This window comes from Phaenicophaeus curvirostris, chromosome 5 (genome assembly GCF_032191515.1).
Source record: "Phaenicophaeus curvirostris isolate KB17595 chromosome 5, BPBGC_Pcur_1.0, whole genome shotgun sequence".
NCBI classification, from domain to species: domain Eukaryota; kingdom Metazoa; phylum Chordata; class Aves; order Cuculiformes; family Cuculidae; genus Phaenicophaeus; species Phaenicophaeus curvirostris.
Genome location: NC_091396.1, coordinates 30,417,907 through 30,445,215, shown reverse-complemented (window position 1 = coordinate 30,445,215; position 27,309 = coordinate 30,417,907). Strand labels below are relative to the sequence as shown.

The 27,309-nt window shown below is 39.4% G+C and overlaps 1 protein-coding gene across 1 annotated transcript; it reads right to left on the bottom strand.

Moving 5' to 3' along the window:
• Positions 1–9,848: 9,848 nt before the first annotated feature.
• Positions 9,849–26,888, bottom strand: TMEM62 (transmembrane protein 62). The gene is made up of 13 exons (XM_069858147.1): positions 26,777–26,888; positions 25,724–25,861; positions 24,556–24,601; positions 22,111–22,252; positions 19,965–20,089; positions 19,730–19,852; positions 18,725–18,880; positions 16,453–16,612; positions 14,676–14,789; positions 13,688–13,772; positions 12,279–12,383; positions 11,337–11,455; positions 9,849–10,427 (listed from the first exon to the last, which is right to left on the bottom strand). Exons 2-13 carry the CDS (start codon positions 25,761–25,763, stop codon positions 10,101–10,103), a joined length of 1,542 nt encoding a protein of 513 aa, XP_069714248.1. The 5' UTR covers positions 25,764–25,861; positions 26,777–26,888; the 3' UTR covers positions 9,849–10,100.
• Positions 26,889–27,309: the final 421 nt, after the last annotated feature.

Sequence of the window (27,309 nt, the reverse complement as noted above, 5' to 3'; positions counted from 1 at the left end):
ATCATTGATGAAGACATTGAACAGGGCTGGACCCAGCACTGAGCCCTGGGGATTCTTACAGCAGCATTCCTTTACTTGTGAATGCTGCCTCATGTTACCTCTTAAGAATAAATATAATCATCCGGCTGGATGGTTGTATTCCGAGAGTGGTGGTGCATGGCTCAAAGTCCAGATGGAGATCTGTGACAATGGTGTCCATCAGGGTCCGTACTGGGACCGGTGCTGTTTAATATCTTCATCAAAGATATTGACAGTGAGATGGAGTGCACTCTTAGCAAGTTTGCAGGTGACACCAAGCTGAGTGGTGTAGTTGCCACAGCAGAAGAATGGGGTGTTATCCGGAGGGACCTGGACAAGCTGGAGAAATGAGCCTCATGAGGTTCAACAAGGCCATGTGCAAGGTCCTACACCTGGGTCAAGGCAATCCCCAATTTAAGTACATGATGGGCAATAACGTGATTGAGAGCAGCCCTGCAGAGAAGGACTTGGGGGAGCTGGTTGATGAGAAGCTCAACAGGAACTGGCAATGTGCACTCACAGCCCAGAAGACCAACCGTATCCTGGGCTGCATCAAAAGAAGCATGGCCATCAGGTCGAGGGAGGAAATTCTGCCCCTCTATTCCTCTCTTGTGAGACATCATCTGGAGTGTTGTGTCCAGTTCTGGAATCCTCAACATAAGAAGGATATGGAACTGTTGGAGCGGGTCCAGAGGAGGGCTACAAAGATGATCAGATGGCTGGAGTACCTCTCATGCGAGGACAGGCTGAGAGAGTTGGGGTTGTTCAGCCTGGAGAAGAGAAGGCTCTGAGGAGACCTTCTAGTGACCTTCCAGTAGCTGAAGTGGGCTACAGGAAAGCTAAGGAGGGACCCTCTCAAAGGCTTGTAGTGATAGGGTGAGGGGGAATGGGTATAAACTGGAGAGGGATAGATTTAGACTAGACATAAGGAGAAATTTCTTCACCATGAGAGCGGTGAGGCACTGGCACAGGTTGCCCAGGGAAGCTGTGGCTGCCCCATCCCTGGAGGTGTTCAAGGCCAAGCTGCATGTGGCCTTGGTCAGCCTGATTTAGTGGGAGGTGTCCCTGACCATGGCAGGGGGGTTGGAACTGGATGATCTTTAAGGTCCCTTCCAACTCAGACTATTCTGTGATTCTACATGGTGCTTTTTGGACCATAGTGGAGTTGCAAAGAGCATCCTGTTCTAAACATCTTGATAAGCAGTTAGCAGAACAGACTAACGTTTGTTAATGGCAGAACTTGCACTAAGTAAAAGATCAGAGCACTCATAATCTGACATAAGAAATGCCTTGGACATCTGGACCAAAGCAGGACATATTAAATCAGGCCTTGTCTTCAAGATTGCTGATTTTGTAGACGAACATAAAAAAACCCACCCCCAGAAGCAGGCCCCCTACACACTGCGCACATCTAGTAGAGAACTTGTATTACACAATCACCTGTAACTTTCGTAATAAATTGAGCACAGACACTCCTGTCACATGTGCCTGGTTTGTGGAAAAGCCACTGAGCACCCAGACTTACGAAACTAATAAAAAGAAGTCTCAACTTGGCATGTGAGATTGTCCATTTACATGCCAGATAATGAATCTGACTTTTGGACAACAGTGTCAGCATGATGTTTTCCTGTTTTGTTCCAGCCTGGAAAGCCAGCCTCTTCCTGCACACAAGTTTCAACATTCTATGACATTTATTTCTCCATATTTGGCTTCCTCCTATCTGTCAACCTTACTTCAGATTCAGCAGCCTGTTGTGAGAAAAATGCCTTTTATTCTTAAAACAGAGCAGTTCTCCTGTTTTGCTCTAATCTGCTTGGAAGGAAATGTATCATAGGGTAGTATCAAAAACTAGCTAATTAAATATCTCTGTATTTCAGGAGTCTTCGACTGTGAATTGCACTGTTTGTTTTGTATGAATGTAAGAAAGCAATTATAACAATAACCACTACTGAAAAGGTGTTAAAATGTTGTTTTTCTTTCCTGTGTTATGGGTGAAGGACTCAGACTGATAGATTTCTGTTTCCAGATTTGCATTTGTTTGTCCGGAGTACCAGTTTTGTACTTTTGAACAATATTTGCTGAAGAGCTACTTTAGAGTGACCTCAGCTGTGGCACTGTGAGTGGACACACCTTCTAGGAAGGACAATCCACTAGGAAGTTATTTTTCACTGCTGAAAGAACATATGATAAATTATAAAATTCCTGGCGCTGTTATTTTTACAACAATTGCTTCGTAATCCACACAGGTCATACTCCTGTTGAGAGCTGATGATATGAGAGGTGATCCAGAGTGAGATACCAATTCTTTTAAAGGCAGATTGATTGCAACAGCATTCCTGTAGCCAGGAAAGCTGTGGAGGGCAGTATAGGTTCTGTCAGCATTAGTCAAATGGCTTTAGGAGAAAAAGGTAAAAATAAATAAGTGTTGCCCCCAAAATAGAGTTATTTACCTGGTGTGCATAAATCCAAGTAACAGAGTTGAAGTATTTGTGTTAATTCAGTTCTGATCAGAAAAGGGTGCCAGGAATTTAACACAGCCAGCACACCTGGTCATTTTGATTACAAGGTGTGTATACACATTCAATCAAAGATCTAAGGTACAGTTGCTTTTCTTATCAGTTCATTATGGTTTCACAGTAAAAGATCCCTATGTGCACACCTATCTTCTACTTAAATATCCACTTAGCAGGACGTGCCTTATTTACATCTAAGATCTTCTTCTGTAGGTGTGATTTTTAGTACTTAAATGCCCTAAGGTGTGTTAAGGTTACAAATTTTCTTGACTTCATTCCAGTTTTATTGTTTTAAGTTCACATAAGATTAACTACCTTCTTCATTAAAAAGTGACAGATAATCATTACTATGTGCAGATTCTCATGCCCCTGCACATGGTAAAAAGATCCTCTTTTTGTATGCCAAGTTCCTGCTATCCTGGTACTACGTGTGCTTTTGATTTTGGTTTCTATCTTCTTACTATTTGTACTTGGGTCTGGATTCCCTCATCAGATGATAACAGTCAAAAGTAAACCTCATCCTGGTACTCACAAGGTTTAGGATTGTCACAGCAGCATTTCTTTACTTGAGAATGCTGGCTCATGTTACCTCTTAAGAATAAATATAATCAAAGGGAGAAAATGCTTTAAACCAAATGCCCACAGTTGTAAAAAATGTTGGTACATATTTTCTCATAGAATCATAGAATAGTTTGGATTGGAAGCGACCTTAAAGATCATCCAGTTCCAACCCCCTTGCCCTGGGCAGGGACACCTCCCACTAGACCAGGCTGCCCAAGGCACCATCCAGCCTGGCCTTGAACACCTCCAGGGATGGGGCAGCCACAGCTTCCCTGGGCAACCTGTGCCAGTGCCTCACCGCTCTCATGGTGAAGAAGTTTCTCCTTATGTCTAGTCTAAATCTACCCCTCTCCAGTTTATACCCATTCCCCCTCATCCTATCACTACAAGCCTTTGAGAGGGTCCCTCCTTAGCTTTCTTGTGGGCCCCCTTAAGGTACTGTGAGGTTGCTTCTTCGTAATGTCTTAATTTCTTAATTATTGTACTAGTGTGACTTTTCAGCAATCATATATTTTTCACTATAGGAGAGGTCTCATTTAACAGAGGGTGACAAATAATTGGTAACAGAAGTCCAAGATGTTTTGGATGTAGTAGATAGTCACTGGCTGCAGAAGTACCAATGTTTATCCCATGAAGTTTTACCTTACAGAGGTGGTGGGTAATAGTTATAAGATATTAAGCAAGAGCAAGCAAGAATTCAGAGCAGGAATTGTATGAACACATGTTCAGCTATAAAATTTTTATAAATAAACATTTCTTGATACAGAGGGTAATAACCAGTATCGTGTCTTACGTCTATCATGAGGTTTAACAAGGCCAAGTGCCGGGTCCTGCACTTGGAGCACAACAACCCTATGCAGTGCTACAGACTAGGAGAAGACTGTCTAGAAAGCTGCCTGGAGGAGTGGGACCTGGGCGTGTTGGTTGACAGCCGACTGAACATGAGCCAGCAGTGTGCCCAGGTGGCCAAGAAGGCCAATGGCATCTTGGCTTGTATCAGAAACGGTGTGACCAGCAGGTCCAGGGAGGTTATTCTCCCTCTGTGCTCTGCACTGGTGAGACCGCTCCTCGAATACTGTGTTCAGTTCTGGGCCCCTCACCACAAGAAGGAGGTTGAGGCTCTGGAGCAAGTCCAGAGAAGAGCAATGAAGCTGGTGAAGGGGCTGGAGAACAGGCCTTGTGAGGAACGGTTGAGAGAGCTGGGGTTGTTTAGCCTGGAGAAGAGGAGGCTGAGGGGAGACCTCATTGCTCTCTACAACTACCTGAAAGGAGGTTGTGGAGAGGAGGGTGCTGGCCTCTTCTCCCAAGTGACAGTGGACAGGACAAGAGGGAATGGCCTCAAGCTCCGCCAGGGGAGATTTAGGCTGGACATTAGGAAAAAAATTCTTTACAGAAAGGGTCATTGGGCACTGGCAGAGGCTGCCCAGGGAGGTGGTTGATTCACCTTCCCTGGAGGTGTTTAAGGCCTGGGTGGACGAGGTGCTAAGGGGCATGGTTTAGTGTTTGATAGGAATGGTTGGACTCGATGATCCGGTGGGTCTCTTCCAACCTGGTTATTCTATGATTCTATGATTACTGCAGTTTACAGTAGCTGTGGTTATGAAAGTGGAGAGAGGAAAGGCAGATGCCTTTCAAATAGCTTCATCTCTTTATTCTGTAATTTAATGCATTAAATACGGAAGAAGCAGATGCAGGATTACTTAGCCCTGTTGTTTGTAACATTGCTCTCCTCTGTCTCCATGCTGCCTTTCTCTTTACTGGGTCCTCTTCGCAGTGAGAAGTGTTTATACAATCCATTAATAGACTGCCAGGGAATGAAAGACGATTACAGACAGATGGCATTATCCTACAATAAGAAAGGGTAACAGCAACTGGACTAAGTGTCAAACCTAGAAAATATTTTGTGAGACACAACTGGAAACTCTTTAGAAAAGAGCACAGAAAGAGGCAGGAATGTGTCAAGAATTTTTAGCCACAGGAACATAGAATTTTGCAACCAGAAAGGTACCTTAAATAGTAAAATTCTCTTTTGGTACAGCCCTCTGCTCTGGATGGATTGGTGGTAAGAGGATGGCTGAAGAGGTAAGCAGTGTTGGAAGAAAACTGAAAGTAGGAAGTAGCAAAGTAGTGTTTGTACAAGAACAGGGAGGTGCAATTTATTTTTATAGGAGACTGTCTGAGGGCAAACAGTGAGAGAATGCAGCTAGGTTTTATGGGGCTATGGGTCTACCCTCCTCTGCTCCACCCTTCTTGGACTGGCTTCTCGATATCTCTGAGACCTTCCCACAGTCCTCTGCAAGGAACCTTCCCCACCCCTTTAGTCCCTACTTGCTTTCCTTTGCCTCTCAGGCTGGTGACTATGGGAAGGGAAAGTAAAGGGCCAAGGACCAGGTTCAGATGGGGTGAAGTCTGCACAGGAACCAGCATGGTTGGACTTTCTTCTGGTTCTAGGGGTGACTAGGGGAGGCAGGATGCTGTCTACTGGTGCTTTTAAAGCTGGGATTGGGCTGCCTTTATGTCCCACTTCCCCAGATTAATACCTAAATGTCGCTTTAGGCAATAACAATCCCATTAGAAAGCTGCATGGGCAGCAATGAGCATTTCAAACTGGAACAGCCTGTTCCTCAGGTGCCTGCAGGCAGCAGTCTCTCACTTCTGCCTAAGCCAGGTCCAGAAGGGGGTTCTTTCTCTTTGAACATTTGAAACTGTTGTTTGTTTGTTTATTTTAGTATGCTATGGAGATCAGGAGACAAGCACATGGATAAATCCTCTCTCCTTACCTTATCTGTGTGTTTTCCACTACACTGAATGCCAAGATCTCCCTATTGGGATCACTGAACTGGACAGGCCTTCAGTGATGACAGTTGTAGGAAATTACGCATGACAATGGCATTCCCCAGGGAATTTCCCTCGGCAAGTTTTGCTCAGCCCTTAGACCACTAAGGGTAATATGTGTAAATGAATATTTTCTCTTCTTCCTGGTTCATGTTATGCATTTTGCGGCTTTTTGGATGTAATTTGCCAGTGAACACAAGAATCCTCTCATAAGCAAACTGCAGCATGAAAAATTACTTGTGCTTTTTCTAAGAGACTTTAAAAAGACAACAAAATGTATTTGAAAGACATGGTCAGAATTTTTTTCTTTCCAAATAATCATTCCAAGTGTCATTTTAAAGTAGATTGAAATGGGAATTAAGTATTTTAAAGGAGGTCCTCCATGCAGATTACAAAACAAAAACCAGACCAAAACAACAAACCCTGCAGAGCATTGTAAAACAGAAGCAGTTATACCATGAACAGCTTATTTGTCATAGATCATACCAACGTCTGCCAGCAGTAGGTAAAGTACTTGAGCAGCCTGGTTTCATGATCCACCACTTGCTTTGCTCCCTTCATGTAGCTCTCAGTCTTCCCAGTGAACAGATTGGAAAGCAAACGCTTGGCTTCCGAAGACCTCTGTATTCTCAGGCTTACCCCAAACCAGCCATGCAGTGCTGTTCTAAAAGAAACAGAACTATATCCCAAAAGTGATGAATGTGAGAGTAAAAATGTTAAATAAAAACTTTTCACCCATAATTCATCCATAAACTGGAAAAAACACATCATAACCCAGGTAACACTCTGAGAGATCTTATAGTGATTGATGTAAATGCTAGGACACATTTAGATGCTGTGTAACCTTCTCAGTAGAAATGCAGCTTTCAGTGGGCAAAGAGCTTAATTTTGAACCCAGGTGATTCATCAGGACAACACAGGGCCTGTTGTCACTGAAATGTCTCTCTTCAGTCCATTATGTTGATTTGTGCCTTCTGGGCACCACAGGCCAACAGAGGAGCAAACAGTTTTGTTTATAGAGTGGTTTGCATACTTGTCATAATATCTGCAGAGCTGTCAGAAGTTTGTCCATTTATCATTATCCAGTTATCAGTGGTTCATTTAAGTGACTGGTGATGTGTACTGGGAGATGGGATGCATTTTATGAAATAAATTTATTTCATTTGAATTTTCAGGGAAAAAATACGGTGTGGTGATTTTTGTAACTTAGTTAACCTGGCCAACCACTTGCCTGTATAATAAGGACAGCTAAATTAGAGGCTAGCTCCTAGTTTGTGCTTCTAAGGGCTTTCAGCCTGCTGAAAGAAAAAGAATTAAAAAAAAATTTGAGAAGAGATAGGTAAATGAAGTCTTCCTGTATTAGGAATTTCTCCATCTTAAACAGTTTTCCAGTATTTTAAAACCTTAGCAGGAAAATCCTAACTTTCCTACTTGAGCTTGTACACTTTAATACAGCTCCATTTGTGCAAGTTCTATTTGTGATCCTTATGGACATCCCTACTTTCTGTATCACAACAATAAAAGGGTTTGGTAAAATAATGTATCTTACCTTAATAACAGCCTGTATACTCGACCCAAAAGCCACTGGCAGCCTTCTCCCACTTTTAGCCCAGGGGATAAAATATATCAACAGCCCTCAGAATTATATGGAAAATAGTTCAAACATGAGTCGTGAAATAACCAGTGTCTGAGCGCTACACCAACAAAATTACACCCATATAGCACAGAGCTGGGACAAACTAGATGCTAGTTCCCAGTGGGAGAAGTCTAACTATTGATTTCAACCAGATTAAAAGGGCCCAGGAGCGTGAGATATGAGCAGTATCTTGCCCTGCATTAGTGTCCCAGGGAGCACCAAGTAGCACTATTTCAAATGGAGTACAGATGATCACTGCTTAAAATATACTCAACTGAAATACTACTTGGTGTCTTAAACACACAGATGCCAGGAAATTACTGCCCAGTTATGCATAGTGAATGAGAGAGCTTCTGCCATCTCGGTTGTACATGGGCAATGAATGATAACGGTCTGAATTGGATAGGAGGTAATGAGAGAACATTCCCACCCGTAGTTTCACCAATATGGTCAAGTCAAAATTCAGTGTGATAATATAGATGAAGCTTCTCTATTCTGGCTGATAAAATGCATTCAAAAGGATGCAGGCATACAAACAGGAGTTATAGTGGACCTCACGGTCAAAATTGTAATGGGGAAGAGCTTTTGTCCCGCATTCACCTCTAAACCGAGTCATGTGAAACTTCTGTTAACACGCTTTTCCCTGGAGCTCATGCGGGCCTGTTCAGATTGAGTGCTTTATTCTTTACAAAGGTTTGTAGTGATAGGTTGAGGGGGAATGGCTATAAATTGGAGAAGATTTAGATTGTACATTAGAAAGAAATTCTTCACCATGGGAGTGGTGAGGCACTGACACAGGCTGCCCAGGGAAGCTGTGGCTGCCCCATCCCTGGAGGTGTTTAAGGCCAGGTTGGATGGGGCCTTGGGCAGCCTGGTCTAGTGGGAGGTGTCCCTGCCCATCACAGGGGGTTGGAACTGTATGATAAAGCTTTAAGGTCCCTTCCAACTCAAACCATTCTGATTTAACGATTCCTGTCTCTATCCATCCATACCAAGCTTAGCCTGCGCATTGGTTGCAGTAGCCCCATCTCCCACAAACATATAAGGCATTTCTCTAATCAGTGGTGGGGCCAAGTCCCGTGAGAACAAGAACCAGGAAGGAGAGAAGGCCCCAAGTAAATTGGTTGGTGGTTACTGGGGTTATGTGGACTTGAGATCTCACGAGTCTGCAATGCATCTTAGACTTAGGCCACCAACTCGGCGTGCCCGCCAGTTCCACCACAGATGCTGTGGGACTGCTCAACAAACAACAACAGCGCCCCAGTACCAAGACTCTCCACAACAGAACGGTGTTAGATTTACTTTTGTTAGAAAATGCTGGTGTTTATGGCACACTAAACCTATCAAACCACATGTTGTGTTCACGTACCAAATGTTACTCTTCCCTTTAAATAAAAAACTTGGGAAATTTGGAAAGGTAGAGATCATTTGCAAGCAGTCATCACTGGCTTAGGTAGTAACTGACTAGAAGTATTCAATTCATTTGGAATTTTGTTGATAGGATGGATCGCTAGTTTGTTGCAAGCCCTCATTACCATGGTTATTGTGATAGTGATTACAAAGTGATAAGCTGTGTTAAGAGAAACACGTTAAAATGTTTCAGCTGTTAGACAGAGGCTGTTGAACATTTTATGCAGTGTGCCTTGGAAACCTCTGGATATCCCTGAGGAAAAGGATGTGTAGTGATTGCAAAGACACTGCTTGGGAGTTGTGCTCCCTTGTAACCTTGAAGGGAAGAGGTAACCGCACTAGCACTTCAGGGATACCAGTCAGATCATGGCTGTGACCACAGGGCGGATTGTGGCAGACACACTCACCCTTGAGAGGAAGCTGGACTGAGGTGAAGTGCAGTTGACAGGCAACTTCAGTCACAAACCTCACCCCAATGCTGCCCTGGAGACCACTCCAATTGATGGAAGTCATTCGGATCATATATGTCCGTGAGCTCCGACCTGACTAGGGCATAAATGAAGCCCCCGTTGGAGGCCATTTTGAGTCCTCCTGAAGCTGCAGGCCTGGGACACAAGGCCCTCCCTGTCATAGGGATGCCTATCACGGACATTGCCTTGAGGTTGCATGCCGGCACTTTAACAGGTGAGTGACTGCACTATAGGGTCCTCCCCTTTGCACAAAACCCTAAAAGCTTGCAGTATTGTCATCACTGCTTTGTGACCTTTACTGTTCTGTAAAATCCAATCCTGTAAACTGCGTGGACACCCAGTTTTCAAATTAAATTGTTGCTTGTTGTGGTTCCATCTCAGTGATTTTTGGTTCTGTGACAACTGTAGACTATATTAACGTATAATGTATAACTGTATAATATAACATGCATTATACAGTATATTGTACAATACAATAAAAAGTATATATCACAAATTGTTATACATTTACTGTTTAATACAGTTCAGCAGTGATAAAGGTTCAGCTTCAGATCGTAGCACCTAATGGTTGGGCTGCATGGAATTCCAGCATCACAAAACTATAGGTTGTGCTTTGACAGCTTTTAAGTCAAAGAACTTTGAATATTTGTACTGTGCTCAGGAGCTCTGACAAGTTTTCATCTCTGCTATGTAAGTTCTGAGCTCAGATGATTTCAGCGTCCAGGTTTTATAAATTAGAAGTGAAGTCAGGACCACCAGCCATGTTCTCATTGGGGAGAGGAGGAAAGCCAAGGTCCCGTAGGTTCGCTGGAGGAAATAGCAGGAATAGACCTGCCAGGCCAGGAGGAGACCCATTGTCAGGTGAACCAGCACAGCCATGAGGCGTCGGACATGACGGAGGTGAGAACGGAAGCTGTGACCCTGGCATCGCAGCAACAGGCACCAGCACAGATAGGCCATTAATGGCAAGTTGAAAAACAACATCTGTAAAGAACAGCAGAGAAAAATAAGACGATGAGCAAGCCAAAAGTTACATACAGGAGGGCACAAAAAGGTAAGAGCACATAAAACCATCCCATTCGAAAGGCTGAGTACTATTCCCAGAGCTGGAATCTTGGGATGCAGCTGATAAAACTTGGTGGTGGCTGCCTGTGCCTCAGTCCCAGGTCAAGCACTCCTGCACACTCCTCGTGCAGCGGGAGGCACTAACATGCATCTGACCCTCCCTGGAGCTGGTTCAGGGAGCTAGACCTGGCAAAATACTAGCACAGTAAAAAAGGAAAATCCTCATGTCAGTTTAGATGTCTGACCCCACCCACTGCGGTGTCAGACAAGTTTTAGCACTGGCTAAGGGAGTGACCATGAAGGAGCAAACACTAGCTTAGTCTGGCTCAAATGCCACAGAACTACACCCTCTCTTTCAGACCAGCAGATGCTGAGAAAACCAGAGGGAAGCCAGGTCAGACGGCTGGGAAAATGAGCCTCGTGTACTTGGAGAGTGACACCTACTGATCTGAGGGGTTATTTAACGTGCAAAGGCTGCCCTGGTCATTCAGTTTTTTTTGCTTAATTGCTGCAACCTGTGCTTGAGCTAAGGACGAACAAAAATTTAGAGTGGTAAATCTGTAGAGATAGCCTCTAATCCCGACATCAAGGGAGTCCAAAACAACATCAAGCAGAAGAAAAGAGAAGTTTGAGAACATAATGCACAACCTCCTTCCCTTCTGCCTGTTAAATTCGTAGAAAGGTAAGAAGGAGCTGTTGTAATCAGGCATGGCCACTAATCTTCTCTACCTTTCCAAGACTCCTTTATAAAGCTATTTTAAAAAAAAAGTCAGAAAAAATTCCCAGAAGAAAGAAGTTTGTCAAGTCTTAATTTTTCTAAATATGTACCTGCAAAATCCCAACCACAAATGTCAGACCACCCTGTAAGAAGGAACCACCAATGAACACTCCAAAGGAAAAACAGGCCCCCACCTGGCCATCTATCAGTTCACCTACAAACCACGGTCCTGAAAGAGAGGAAACCAAACATCAGCACCATCAGAAAATAAAGTATAGGCATGGCCCTTTGCAATGCCGAGCACAAAGCGGTTAACTGGGGAAAATGACTTCTCTATGCTTGTCTATGGTAATAAGCTCACTGTATTCACCTTCAACAAAGAGCAATTTGATGAACGTTCCTAACGTGAAAATATCATGAGCTGTGGCATGTAATGAAAATACTTTCAAGGTGGCTTCCTATCTATGACATCATATTTTCCTTAAGAGAGAAGTAAAAGGTAGATCCTTTGAAATGCTGGCCTTTGCCCAGAATTACAGTAAGACATATGACATATGGTCATAAACAACTCTAGCTTGACTCAGCTCAGAAGCCAAAAGAGTCAGGTCTGCACGGAGTTATGTAGCTACACAGACTGCCAAGGAAATAACTATTTTAGCAACATACTATCAGAGGAGAAAGAAGCTACAATTGTCAGCATCAGAAATGTGTCATGTGAAATGTACATTCCATATAGTCATTTTACTCCAAGGTACAACCAGCTTTTACTCAAAGAATAAATGAGAGCCAAATTAAATATAAAAAATACTCACTTTGCTTTCAGAGTAATTTATTATTTTAAGTGTTTAATTAATTCTAGGGCTTCTAATTTAGGCTTCTGCAAACAAACCTTTAGTCTTTTTGGACATTAACTTCTCAGGTCCCACATAGGTTTTGTGACTTAAATACATTTCCCCCATTATCCAAGATGTTAAAAGTTTCATTTTTCATCGGGACCTGATGTGCAATTTAAAAATACTAATTCATGGCCTCCAGTACTCCAGATTACTTACCCAGAATGGTGTATAAATTCAGAACCAGAATTGAGTAATAAAAAATGTTTGTTTTGGTGAAGACATGAAGGGAATACGAGGTCAGAGTAAGTAATCCTGGTTTTTCTGAAGAGAGACAACATTTAAGAAAAATACACTTGATTAGGGTTGCAGCACATTTATATATATATTAGTTTATTATATATATTAGTCTTTCTGAAACAAATCTCCACATTATTTAATGATTCTATTAAATAAGAAATATAAAAACAGAGTCTGGTATGTCTGCAGAACAAATGCAAAAGAATGCATTTCTACTGTTACTGTGATAATTCAAAGTAAGGAACCGATTACATTAAGAACAGCAGAAGAAACTGCCACTCTAAATGAGCATGCTTACTGCATGTAAATAAAACAGAACAACCCAGAAAATAAAGTTAGCTGGAATAAAAACCATGGAGACAGTTCATATTAAAAGAAAAATAAAAAAAACGGTAACTATGCAAATCCAAAAAGGCAGGTCAACATGGACTAGATTAACTGGATTTTCTTTGATTCAATCTGCTTGGGGAGATCTGATAGCAACTCAGACATAAGGAGGGCTAGGCATTAAAATGGCAGCATTCTGACAAGTATCTGATGTTAGCAAAAGGGAAAAAAGCAATATTCATTTTCTAACCAAAGCAAACAATTCACAGATTGAGATCAAGACTGTCTTCCAAATAAAAGTTAGCTTTTTAAGTTTCACCTGTTATGTGCTGTCCTTCTCACAAAGCATTAACTCCCAGAGGACAAGCTCGACCTTTGGAAATCAACAGCTCTAACAATTTTGTTCACTAATTTGTGAAATATTTGCCACGGTCTACAGGGACCCAGCTGATCACAGGGTGCTAGCTCTTTCTGGTTTTAGCTGCCAAGTTCCATAAAAGCAACTGAAAATACATTCTTTTTCTATGCAAGCAGTTGCTGTAGTTACCTCAGGATGCTACGTGATTACGAGTATAAAAGAAAAATCTCATTAATAAGGTATGGTTCAAACAATTGTTTAAAGGATAAGCACCATGAGCTTAGCAATATTAATTTTCATTTACCAGATCTATCTATCACAGACAAAATATCAAGTCATGACAGAACTGGTCTTAATGGTATTTTGAGAAAGACCCAAGCTTGTTCATATTCTTTGCAAAGATTGACAAAAATTATATTTGTAGAAGGAGATTTGTTTCTCCACTCAATTGACAGAGAATTCTGGGCCAGCTACAGCAAAACAAGCACACACATAGCACCAACACAAAATAAAATATTCCTTTCCCTATGTATTGGATTCTTCAATGAGAAAATTGAAATGAAAATTTAAGACAGATAAATAATAACAACAGTTTAGGGAAAACGAGATCCTCCAAACCCCACAGACAAACATTGGTTCATACCTTTGAGTGCTGGCTTTTGGAGGTATCTGAAAATAACAAGGAAGGCAATCTGGATCAGCACAATCAGTCCAAAGAGCACACGAACCTGAAAAGACAGTTTTAACTCTAAGCCAGCTCTGGAGTAGTAGTGGCCTTTGAGCATGTCTTATGGGCCCCAGAGCCTTGGGCTGTCATCAAACATAAAAGTAAAAAGAAACTGGAAAGTTTTTTAAGTTATTGGATTTGCATCTTAACTGACTTGAATTCAGTTGGGTGGCTGATAGACCCGAATTGTTAAAAAAACGGGGTTTGTAAAACACACCCATTGAAAAAGTGTAGATATACCTCCCGTGTAAAACATTTTCTGACCTGTGTACAGAGTGAAACTGCATTTCAAGACACTGTGGAGAATACTGGTTGTTGATTAACAAAACTAATAAATTTGAGCCAATTATGATACTATCTGCAGTCATGTGGACTTTGTTATGTTGTTCTGTGAGTGTACCTGGACTACCATGATATGACTTCTTTGCAGGTACTGAGCTGTAACACTTCTGAGGTCAATGAGCTGAGGTCAATGAGAAATTTTGCCTCCCTCTTCACTAGAGCTAGCTACAATGTCAGCAGCTGATGTGAGACTTCCCAGCATTCTTGCCAGTACACATATTGCAATAAATTGCAGTGAAGTTTTGATTTGATGTTTCCTTTTTCTATTATCTTTGATAGCTTCTTTTCCACTTCTTGCTTGCAAAAAAGTGTGTATGTACCTATGCCCAAAACTGGACAACCGAGATTAAACACAGGAAGTCAACTGCTGACGTGAACCACTACTGCATATTCATGTTTGAAGCATGCAACTCAGGAAAGGAAACTTGAAATATTTGTGAAATTCCGATGGAACAATGTCTGTAAAAGCAAAGTATATTCGAATCTACCAGGAATTAGGAAAATGTCTCTTGCAGTCTCTGGGGAAACATGAAATGACAGCTGTTTTGCTGAAGATACTTACTAGAACATAGTAGTCAGTGAGAAGAATAAAAGACTGCAAAAAGCCAAATCGAAGAGAGAGATTTTTTTCCATAGCAAATAAATGACCCCGCACACTGGTTCTTCCTGAAGCATCCTACATTGACATAAAATAAGAAAGCAATTAGATAACAGTAGTGCACAAAATGTTTAGTTAAAGTTGCTAATTATCATTGCAGCTTTTCTGGAAAGGTACAATTGACACGTGCATGGCTGGCATGCTTCTGAATTAAATATTTCTACCTACAAAGGATTACTTACTGTCAATTTTGTAGCTTCAGGTAAATTGGTGATTTTAAGATCAAAATCTGAAAGTGCTACATTTGAAGGAAATACTGTGAGATATTCAGCAATTTTTGGAAGACAGTGACTATTTATTGGCCACCACCACCAAAAAAAAGAAGCTCAAGTTTTCTGAAAGCTCAATTCTAGAATGATAGCCCTTCTTTAATGATTTTGAAGCTTTTTTTGTGCTTATTTTCTGTCATATTTGCTGGAAACTGATACTGATAAACAATAATGGTGCTACATTTATTCACTAGTTTGATTTTTCTGCATGTATAACACTGACACCTCATCTTCCAGTACATAATAAATGGTTTATGTATATTTCAGTATGTTTAGTGTGGTAACAGCTGAGACAGTATTTGGACAATCTCAGAAACAATGTGCAGCAACTGAGCATTCATATTTTCTTCAGGTACCTAACTCAAATTAACACTTCGTCCTCCTTGTCCTCCCAAAACTGCTCAATTACCAGAGGCAACAGTGATTCATGACTGGAGGGGAAAGGAAATAAATGTTTTCAAAATCCCATTCAGTTATCTGCACATATTTGCAAGCAAACTATTGCTACATAGGCCTGTATAATCCTTTTCAAATGTTACTCAGTTTTGTGCATATGCTTTCATCGTAATTTAAAAAATTACAAAATCCAAACCACTTATAAAATGCAGTTTTTCCCAAGAAAGTATTACAGCATCACAGGAAGCATCACAGAAATCGGTTACAAGGAAGGAGGCAGAATGCTGATGGTACAGAATGGCCATTAGAATAAAAGGCGCTTTTGTCTTGTGAGAAATAACGCTTAGTTGGGTTCCATCAAGTAGGACAAAGCTGACTTTTCCACTGCTGTTGAGCAAATGTGCAGAATATTAGAACAGTCTGATCGTGTTCTTTGAAGGCCACTTGAAGGTACAAAAATAAAATATAGTACCAAGAATAGAAGCATTCACTGAAAAACTTTTTTTACACCCAGTAATCTAATGTAAGTTAAGTCTTGTGTTCTGGGAAATAGAAACCATGTTCACTGTCAGCCTGCAAGAGATCACGAAAACAGCTTCATACATAATCAAAGACATCATTCCAATCTTCCAGTCTCATTTGCTTTGCCTTCTGGACTAAGATGATGCTACTTCCTATTTTCCTTGATCAAGCGTAATTATTTTTTTCACCCAAGACCACCTTAGAAGTTAATTGTTGACTATTATTTTTGACTAAATACTTCCTCTTCTATCATGTTTTATTGTATTTCTCAGGAAAAATAAGAATCTTTTCTTTGTCCAGACACTTTAGGAATGTTTTAGCGCTCAGCAGTCAGTGTTGTTTCATTTAATAAATCCTTTGAATTTTGTAATCAGACAAATATGAAGGGAAGTCTGTTATCACATATTTTGTCCCTGATTATGTGATGCAGAAGGCTGATGGACGAGGTGTGGCAATATAATAATTCAGTACAAAGAATGCCAAGAGTACCTTACCTGGACAGCAACCTCTATGCGATGGAACCCTTCAGTGTAGTTTTGTGGGCTCCACTTCAGTACATAGAGAGGGCCAGACACCCAATGAGCACTCCCCAAGTGAACTCCGTCTATATAGACTTCGATGGAGGTAATGAAAGAAGGAGAGAAGGCCAGAATTCTAAGGAGTGAATAAACAGCAAAATAAAACAATTTGTTACAGGACCTGGAGATCTGTCATTACTCCCTAAAGAGAAGCCCCTAGAGATTAAGCTACTCTGTACTTGAGAGTTCAAAAGAGTTAGAAACTAAAACGGTGAAGAATCTGTAGGTTAATGGTAACATGGTAGCTCTTTCCTACAGTTAGAAGTTCTGTATGGTATTATGCAAAAGACCAGGATAGAAAACTGGCCTGTGGCAGAGATCCTCAGGTCCTGTTAGACATAATCTTAGAACTAATGCTGTCAAAACATTTGCTAACACAAGTGGGATGCATCCTCCTGCACACACATGGACACTTCATCAAATACTTGTAAATGTCTTTAATTAAAAATTATCAGTCTCTCCAAAATTCCCTGTTGTTGAGTGTGGGGTTTGTTTGGTTTTGTTTTTTTTTCTTCTCTTGTTGGTTTTCTGGTGAGGTTTTTGTGTTTGTTTTTTTTTGCTGTGGATGTTTTTTTTTCTTTCTGCAAGTCAGAATGCAACCACTCAATCTTTTATGAAAAAGGGAGTGGAATACAAGACTGGTATTATAGATCTGAGACACCAATAAATGTGATATCACTTGGCAGGGCTTATATTCAGAGAAATGGTGATACTAATATAGACTCAATATATCGCATAGATTTTCGTTCATTTGTGGTAATAAAAAAGGCATTCCAGAGTATGATTCAGTCAAATGAAGGAGTTTCATATAGCTATGGTGAACAATTCTATCAGTTCATATACTTAATAGAATCATATGAATGTTCAGATAAGGTTCCAGGAAACTGGAAAGTAGGTAGACTTAGAAGTAGGTAAACTTGGTAGGACCACTGCTTCCTAACAGAAAAGCATGATGGATTTCGTTTGATTGCAATTCAGAGTATGCAATATACCCATATCATGCATATTGGTCAAACAGCAAATATAAGACATTGGAAAGGGCATAGAAATTTGAAATACAAATGAAAAAAAAAAGAAAGGTAGAAATGGAAAGGTAGAGAGATTCATAACAAATGAAAATTGGCAGAGGCTTAAGATGTTTTAATATGTAAGACATATAACACTGAAAAAAAAAAACCCAAGAAGCAAAGAAGTCCAAAGAGAATGAAGAAAACACTTTGAAAAACACATGGACAAAATCCCCAAATCAGTGGAAATGCGAACATGTGAGATAAATAAAACAGGTGACATGTTAATCTAACTCTACCAGCTTCGGTTACATAAAAGAAGTTCAGTTGACTTTAAGAGGAAATAACCGCATAAATAAAACAAACATTATTACTATATTATTTCCTTTTATCACAGATATGATACAAAGTGAGGTCTCAGGAAAAATCTTCCAGAGAGAAGCGACTTCTGAGAACAGTAAGCATTAGCATCATAGAATCACCAGGTTGGAAGAGACCTACCGGATCATCGAGTCCAACCATTCCTATCAAACACTAAACCATACCCCTCAGCACCTTGTCCACCTGTGCCTTAAACACCTCCAGGGAAGGTGAATCAACCACCTCCACCTGGGTAGCCTGTTCCAGTGCCCAATGACCCTTTCTGTGAAAAATTTTTTCCTAATGTCCAGCTTGAGGCCATTCCCTTTTGTCCTGTCCCCTGCCACTTGGGAGAAGAGGCCAGCACCCTCCTCTCTACAACCTCCTTTCAGGTAGTTGTAGAGAGCAATGAGGTCTCTCCTCAGCCTCCTCCTCTCCAGGCTAAACAACCCCAGATCTCTCAGCCGCTTCTCATAAGGCCTATTCTCCAGCTTCGTTGCTCTTCTCTGGACTTGCTCCAGAGCTTCAACCTCCTTCTTGTGGTGAGGGGCCCAGAACTGAACACAGTATTCAAGGAGCGGTCTCACCAGTGCCGAGTACAGAGGGAGAATAACCTCCCTGGACCTGCTGGCCACATTGTTTCTGATACAAGCCAAGATGCCATTTGCCTTCTTGGCCACCTGGGCCAAGTTAGAGCATTAGCATTTTAAAAAACAGGGTTTGTGTACATACATATAAATATAGATCTATATTATAACCAAGAAGGACCCCAGCTATTAAAATACAGTTAAATATTGTGAAATCTGGAGATTGCAGGGTACCTGATATGAGTGGAATGAAGAATTTTGACTAGTGGTTCATGAGCAGAACTGCTGTAAAGGAAGGATTTGGGATTGGTGATGAGAACTACAGGCCATTCTTCAAAGGTAAGATCTGCAAAGCTAAAGAGGTCGTGATCAAAGGCAAAGATCCGGTACCTATAATGAAAGGGAAAAAGTCTTGTTGATACAAACCACTGCATGCACAGATGATTTTCATGCTTCCCAAGTTCCTAAACAGAACTTGTTTTATTTAGTTTTCATTTCTTCTCTTCTGTAGTTGATCCTATATTAACCAACTCTGCTGTATTAACTGCGCAGCTGGTTACCTCTGATCAGGTTCATTTGATTATAAATTACTGAAGCACAACTCAAAATTCCAAATGCCAACATCTATTGAATTTTGCACATGAATCAGGTAGATGAACACCATGTTAAAGAATTCAGATATAGCGTACATTCCAACAGTGTCTGGATAGGTATACTAGTTACGGACAAAGACTCCAGTGTGCTTTCTTGTGTGCATACAAGTATCTCTGTTAAGATTATCGCAGAATAAAAGCTGATAAACTGTTATACATTCAGTGGAGCACTGGATACTCTTTTATATGCTGCTAAGGTAACATTTCTCAGGTAGACTATTTTTTGCATATGCAATTCTAACAGCTGGTTCAGAGCATGGACATTTTGAAGTAGTGATGCTGAATTTTATTACAATTTAATTATCTATTTTGAATACTAAACACACACTAAATAGACATTTAAAAGTCCCCTCTTTAATTTCTAAACATCAAGAAATAACAAAAAAATTACTTAATTTATTAGCACAATGGGGGGAAAAAACCAATCCCCAACTTAGACACAGAGACATTTTTCAGAAGCATTAATGGTAATAACCAGTCAGACAGACTTAATGCTTTTTTCTAGTTCTCCAAACAGCATAAAAGGGAATCACAACTTAACCAGGTAAGGTCCATATAATAATATGCTCCCATAGGGTCTAATTACCTCCTATTATCCTTCCAGTCACCTAGTTCAAGTTCTAGAGTCCCGCCACGGTGTTGACTGTGCAAGACTGGCATCAGCCCACCCAGTGTATGGAGATGTCCACATAAATAGGCTGTGGCAGAACTAAGAACATAGGAATTATGGTTATTTGCATGGGAAGGAAATACCACTGCAGAAAATCTGTAAAGTGACAGACAAGTATATGAAAAGAGGCAAGAAAACCAAAAGATCTTACCTCATTAATGTTCGTATTCCTGGGTCTTGGGAGATGATTGTTGAGGTGGGAAAATGGCCAAACCAGATAGTATGATTGCTGTGCAGACTTTCTGTTGCCATCAAAGACAGCTCTTTCATTTGATTCTGAAAGGGGCAGGTAGACAAAAAAACAAATAAACCTCTTTAACATTCAAGGCTATTTAGAAAGAACAGCAAAAGGAATGCAGAAATAAAGTGACAAAGAATGCAACTCATCCTTTTTTTTTTCTTAACAGAGAATATTCTAGTTGCTTCAGTTATGTGTACACAGAAAAACTGTAACACTAGACGTATCCCTAAAATTCGATGTTGGAAAAACAAAGTGAAAACAGGACACTCAACACCTTCCTTGCAACCAACCAAAGGAAAAATGCAATATAAAAAAAAAAAATCAGTAAATTCTATTTCTACCATTCTGCTGCTTATTTATATAGTCTAAGATGACATGCTTCAGTTGATTTTACAAACATCTGTAACTTACAACTGTAATCCCTACGATCTCTTGAGTTGCTAGACAGCCTTTTATAGGCCTGACAGACCACAGAAACTGTATACCACACGCTTCTCTCATTTAACTTGATGAGCTATGATGCTAAATCTTGAAAATATTACTCAGCCATCACTGTTAAAGTAAAGCAAAGTAATACTTCACACAGCAAGTAAAATTTCTCTCCTTTACTTGTTTGACTTCTAGTATTAGATCAACCATTTACAGTCCAAGTCCACAGAAATTCCCAATATGAGTAAGATCTCAAAGTCTAACAGAGCAGGCAAGAAAATTAAAACCAGAAAAGAACACAAATCCACTCTTCCATGATTTTGCAGATCATCTTTTAGGGTAACCCAGAGAACCACCAACATACTCTTTTCCCCTCCTACCTGAAAAAAAAATAAAACTGAAGAGCATGAATAAAAGAAACAGAAATAATGGTATATTAAACAAGAATGGATGCAGTTTAATATTCTAGGTTAATGTAATGGGCTTATTAAGAGAAATTTCCTTTACCATTAGGAATTTGGGCTTTAAGCATATTTTTACCTAAGCCAGACAATCAAATTACTGAAACAAACCTAATTTATTTTTCAAATTCCTGGCAGAAGTTTAATTCTTAACAAAGTTACAGGTACCTACCTTTACATTCAGTTTTGTGCAAAAATCTGCAGTTGATGTTCTCCTGTTGCTGGGTAATTAGCAAGCAGATGATTGATTTACTGCAGCCAAAGACAGGAGCTCTAGATCTAACTGCGTTTATTAGTTCCTTGAGAGTTTGTCAGCAAATCTGCTGCATCCACTATAGGTTACAGTAAACGATGAGAACAATGCTTGGCACTCCTATATCACCTTTCATCTAACTATCACCAAGCCTTTACAAATGCTTGATTAAATGTCAAGCCTCCTTTAGACAAAATTAGAGGGTGAATATTTTACTTTTCATTGCGGTCATTACCACAGGGAAAATACGACATCTGTTTAACAGAACACAGTAACTCTCTGCCCCTCTTCAGAAGGGCATCTCAAGAACAGAAGCATCAATAAACTACAGAGAAAAATCAAAAGGAAGCAAAATGTTATCTAAGCTGACATGTGATTTAAACATTGGGATTAATGTTAATTCTTTCAAAACAATAACACGTAATTTTTATCATGTCAGAAGATTAGACCTTACTTTCATAAATGACATATTTCTTTATAGCATTATATTTCACATTACTCCACTGGTAAATGAAACTGTTTTATCTGTAATATTAATGAAAAGGTATCTAACAAAGCATCAAAGAAGTGAAATTAGGAAGTTTGGGGTTTGTTTTTATTTTATTTTTTCTTAAACTTCACAGCCTATGAAGATACTATCACTCAAGACACCTAAATGCTAAGAAACTACTGACAGTGTCCTTAAAATGTCTAATTTGATATTTTTGTACTGGATTGTTTCTCAAGAGGGAAAACTACAGATACTTTATATGTTAAGTGACATTTTTCTAAATGTCCCACATGCATAATAACTTAAAAAAATTTAGAGCCTTCTAGACAAATCTTCTTTTTAAAAACAAACAAACCAACCCCCCAAACAAACCACTATAGAAGTAAAACAACCAAAGTAGAATGTCAAGGCTTATAAAAATACCATGTTTAAAATCCCAAAGAAATTATAGGGTCTCTTAGGGCCTGGGCTGAGCGTGGCATCCATGCAGATGAATGAATAGTTCCCAAAAGAGGTGGTGTGGATGTAATGGAAAGAGCCGTCTTTACGCCAGGCAGAGTATTTCCTGATGAAATTAAATGGAAATATTGCTGTTAGAATGTCTTGCAGCAATGACAAAAGGTGACTTGCATAGTATAAATGCAAGTCTTCCGGCATTATATCTAAGTCTACCTTCTTACCACACTAAAGTTCATAAAAATCAATGGCACTGATAAGTCTGTACTTCAAAGGAGATGTGTTACATGGGTCATGTGTTAAAACAAGCAACAGGTTAGCAAATATTTATAAAAAAATTTAGCACAAATACACTTTCCCTCAACAACACTGTGCTTTTTTATAGACAAAGCATAGGCCAGCAGTATAAATGATGCAAAACAAATAGGCAAGATGACAGGACAGCAGTATCTTATACCATTCTTAATTAAAGGAGACTTGCAAAGGAAAAACAGTTGTCTTGTGTGTATTGTTGGTATCTGAAAGAACTTTTCAGAACATCAAGTCTATTTTGTTAGAGATTTCTTAACTTACTCTGATGTTGAATGATCAGCTGTTGGCTAACAGAATATAATCTTGAATCAAAGAAATATTGAACCTTTTCAGTTATTTTTCAGAAGATCCAAACCAGAGACACTACACTACACCAAATTTATAAATGACAAAGAAAACAGCATTTCGTCTTACTTCTTACTTTTCTTTGTTTCTTGACATAGCAAATTTTACCAGTTCTCCTGCCACCTTTGTAATGTCAAAATTCTTCATTCAAAGAGTGAAAGAAGAGAGCAAAAAGGATTGCTGTTCTTTTGCATGCTACCTGATAATAATTCAGCTCTTGAATCTCAGTCTTAAAATGTTATAAGAAAGAACTGTAAACAGGGAAGGACATAAAAGACATGCCAACTAATTCCACCACTTTTCCCCCATGGTTTTATGCTAATATTTGCTATGATAAATACAAGCAATAATAAATATTTACATTGCTTTTCCACCTTCCATTGACAATAGATATTTTCAGTTTTTCTAACTTCTAAAATTTAAGTGCTTTTGATACTTTATGTTAGATGGGAATTGCATATATCCTCCACTGTCAAAACCAGATAACATTCCAACTAATGGAACCTACTAAATTGCTCAATTAAGAATTAAATTCTGTAACTAAAATGATTGTGAGTAAATCTTAGATTAGCTAAAACTTTAGTTTAGTTGAGGGGGTGTTTTTTGTTTTCATTTAGGTTGGGAGTTTTTTTATGGGTGTTTGGGTTGGTTTGTTTGTTTAACCACCCTGCATGAAATGTGAAAGCTGAAACATAACTGAGCTCAGATGATGAGTATAGTTTGAACGCAGTCACTCAGGAAACTCTTTATATCACCATTCCTCCACCAATCAGAATTGAAAAGAAAATTGCCAGAAATGTTGACCTGAACAGCATAAAATCCAATATATTAAGAACAAGTTTCTGGCATAACTCAGTACTTCCTGTCCTCGTTTTGGCTGTGATAGAGTTAAACCCAGACTGCCCACCTGGACCCCTTCCAAATTCACATTTTTATACTGAACATGTTGTTATGGTATGGAATATTCTGTTGACTACTTTTAGTTAGCTGTCCTGGCCCCGTTCAGTAGCAAAACATGGAAACTGAAAAATCCTTCATTTCCTAGGAACAACTAAAACTACCAGTGCATCACCAACACGTTTGTCATACTAAATAAAAAACCAGCAGCTACTGGGAAGAAAATCAGCTCTGTCCCAGCCAAAACCAGGACACTTCTAATGCCATAAAGATCCTTTCAGAATGTTTATTTTCTTGAAGTTAATGTTACCTTTATGAACATCATGAACTTCAATGAGAAAATAGGAAGCTCAATATCATGATCCTAATATTTCTGCATTTAGTCACACTTTCAGTATGTGTAACAGTTGAATCATCCTCTGCTCATGCTGCAGAGATAAAACAGGAACTCATGTTTTTGTATAAAACTGTAATTTTATTTTAATACAACTACTGCCTTCTTTAATTTTAGTACATAATGAACACCAGAATGTGGTGTTGAATAACTGTTTTCCCTAGCCTCTATTTTTATACCTACAAGTTCCAGTACACAGAACATTTCCTAGACAATGGCAGATTTACAGTATATTCAACTACAAAGCACAGAGGGCAAAGAAATAAGAATTTTGCACAAAGAATTCTCTATTTTCTCAGTCTATTTTGCTCTACTAACTGGCAATGAAAAAGATAGAGGGAATAGCAACTATGCTCCTGGACTATAGAAAAGTTGGTGAAAAAGCATTTATGTGATAACTGAAAACAGAATATTGTTAAGTTGGACCTCGAGTATTATGGCATATATATGGCAAATAAAAGTACCTGTAATAATTTTGAACGCTATCCAGGTGTGGAATGTTGAATGAATCTGTAGAGAAGAGAAAAAGGATATTAAGAAAGTTTCAGATCAAATTAACCTGTGATCTCTGTATTTTATTTCCTAATGTTGAAATAAAGCAGTTTCAGCAAGCACTGAAGAGCTATTTTTTAGAAAATGCGTAATTCACAAGCAGACTACCTAACTGCAGAGAAGACTTTATATACTGACCTAAAAGTGGGAATAGTTTCCTCATTTAAATTAAAATTCAAAAATAAAGTTGTTGTGGGAATGTAAATTGTTACTTCATGGCTAAAAGCTAACCATGTGTTTCCACTTTGGCCATAATGTTATTCAGTAGCTTTTTGGATTGGGTGCATTCTCTATAAGTAAGACCTAACTCATCCAAGCAAAACAAAGTAGCAACAGCATCAGAGAATAACATGTATAAAACAGCAACTTGGGGAGGCTTGTTCTGCAGCTGAGGTCCACCTCTCCATTAAGGCTGTTAACAGAAGTCTGATAGGAAAATTAGAGCAAAACATTATATACATATAATACATATGTATATGTATACATATATATATACATATATGTATGTGACAAAGCATTTTTTTCTTCAGTGCTTTCTAGTTTTGCCCTTCCTGTAACAGCTGGCTTATGAGGCCTACAAAATTCTTAGCTTGTGTTTGAATGCCTAGAATGCAGCCACAACTATGACATGTACAGACTTCCATTAGTTCTTGCTATCAAAAAGAAACCAAATTCCCTTTAATTGCTGAATATGTGAGACATTAACTTAAAACTGTGGGGGAAAGTCTGTGAAAAGTAAATTGAAACCATACCTTCAGCAGGGTAAGGTTACAGTTTGTCCTTCCATTAAAAGATGGGGTATATAAATTAATGACCTGGAAACTAAAATCTGAGGCTATGTTCTATCATTTGTCAGGCAGAAGCGATAAATCAAGACTCTTACTTCCCTGGTACTAAAATGTCAGTAAGTACCTGTAAAGCATGCCCTCATCAGAGCAAACATGTGGATAGTAAGCCCTTCTACTGATTCACAACCACCGCAAACATGCTAGTAAGTACTAACACTTTACCCCTATATTTTAACTTGCCTAAATCAACTCTAATGAGAGAAGAGGAAAAGATATTTAATGTCCTTCTTACCGTGATTTCCTTTGATGTCTATCCACTTGGTTTTCTCCATGACACTTGATCTCTTCAGGATTAACTGGTAAGTTCTCCATTCTATTTCTATCTGATCAGATCCCAGATTATCTCTTGTCTTAGCATCCGTCAGGTCACCTGGAAGTGTACAAAGGTAAGATATAACTAGAGGCCTATGCAGTTCACACAAATACTGTAAAAAAGCAAGCACACAATCCAAGTCTCCTAGTGTAAGTGGCTGCAAGTCTCCTGTGTGCAGTCTGGAGGTTCCTGTCATCTTGCCCAAGAGGTTACTATAAGGCTAAATGTCTTCTAGAGCAGATGCAGCAGCCTGTTCAAACATCTATCAACCATGTCACTGCAGCACATTTACTAACACCATGCCAAAGCACAGAAAATTGTTACACATTCATTACACCTGAAGATGCTAGTCATAAAAGCTTTAACTTCACACCTTCTGTATCCCCTCAAGCTCCAACTGAAGTCTGAACCATTCCCATTTATGTTCATACAGTAAAGCCTCCCTCCATTTCTAGTTAAAAGATGAATACTAGCTGTTTCTGAACTCTTAACTTAAAAAGCAAGCAGCAGATAAATAACAGTAGAAACAGAAGTCCACCTGTAGCAGGACTTGTTCCAATAGAGGAACTTGCTCTTAATGACTAATCAGAGACATAGCTCGCTTGTGTCATTTCAAATGTGAAGAATGATGTAGAATAATAACCAGGTAGACAAAAAGGAAGGTAGCTGCTACCAAGGACTAAGGTATAGTGACAAACACTGGGAAAACAACAGCTATATTGCATTTGTCTTTGTTACATATACTCCACACTGAACTCAACATCAGACTCAAGACATTGAACAAAAACTAATTCTCTTGAGTTTAGAAGTAATATTCTGCTTCTAGCAGTCTATCTTCAGCTGAAATTCTATTTCCATCGCATAAGATAGCTTAAGGCTTTCAAGCTTTCTCTTGAGATCATAGAATTTTGCTTATTTGCTCTTCCCTTGACAGCATATTCAACAGGAAATCCACACTTTTGAATCGCTCACCTGTTGCTAGAACAAGTGCTGGCCGAATTATATGAATTGTCTCAGAGCAGAATTTTTCAAAGTCAGAAGTTCTTTTGGGATCATGAAACCTGCTGATATGAATATCTGATACCTGCAAAAGAGGAAAATTAAACACTGTCCCAAGTGGAGGGTTACTGCTGCCTAGGTTGTTCTGCAAAGCCAGGTACGTAAGAACGCAACGTAAGAGCAGTGATTCACATCTCCCTTATAGGGACAAACAGAAGTGGATAACTAGGAGAGAACAAAAGCAAAGCAAGCATATGATATTGCATCTCTAACACGTAAAATCATATTTACATCAAGAAGATTTCCTTAAATACAATAACATGGGGAAACAGTAAGTTTTGATGGCTCAAGTGGCCTGTTGACTTTAAAATTCTGAGAGCTTCTGGTGCAACACAGCGATCTGGCTGCAAGAGAGAATACTAACATATTCTTCCTTTCCAGAACTGCTTAATGTCACCTTTGACTTGCAGCATACAAATAACTAATTTCGTACCTGGAGTAACATT

What these genes read in the sequence shown, in the direction of transcription:
- TMEM62 (XM_069858147.1), bottom strand. Translation starts at nt 25,763, where the DNA reads ATGGAGAAAACCAAGTGGATAGACATCAAAGGAAATCACG. An exon ending in CTTCATTCCACTCATATCAG is followed by an intron (nt 16,613 to 18,724) that starts GTACCCTGCAAT and finishes TTCACTCCTTAG; the next exon opens with AATTCTGGCCTTCTCTCCTT. An exon ending in TTGTGGTTGGGATTTTGCAG is followed by an intron (nt 10,428 to 11,336) that starts GTACATATTTAG and finishes TGTTCTTTACAG; the next exon opens with ATGTTGTTTTTCAACTTGCC.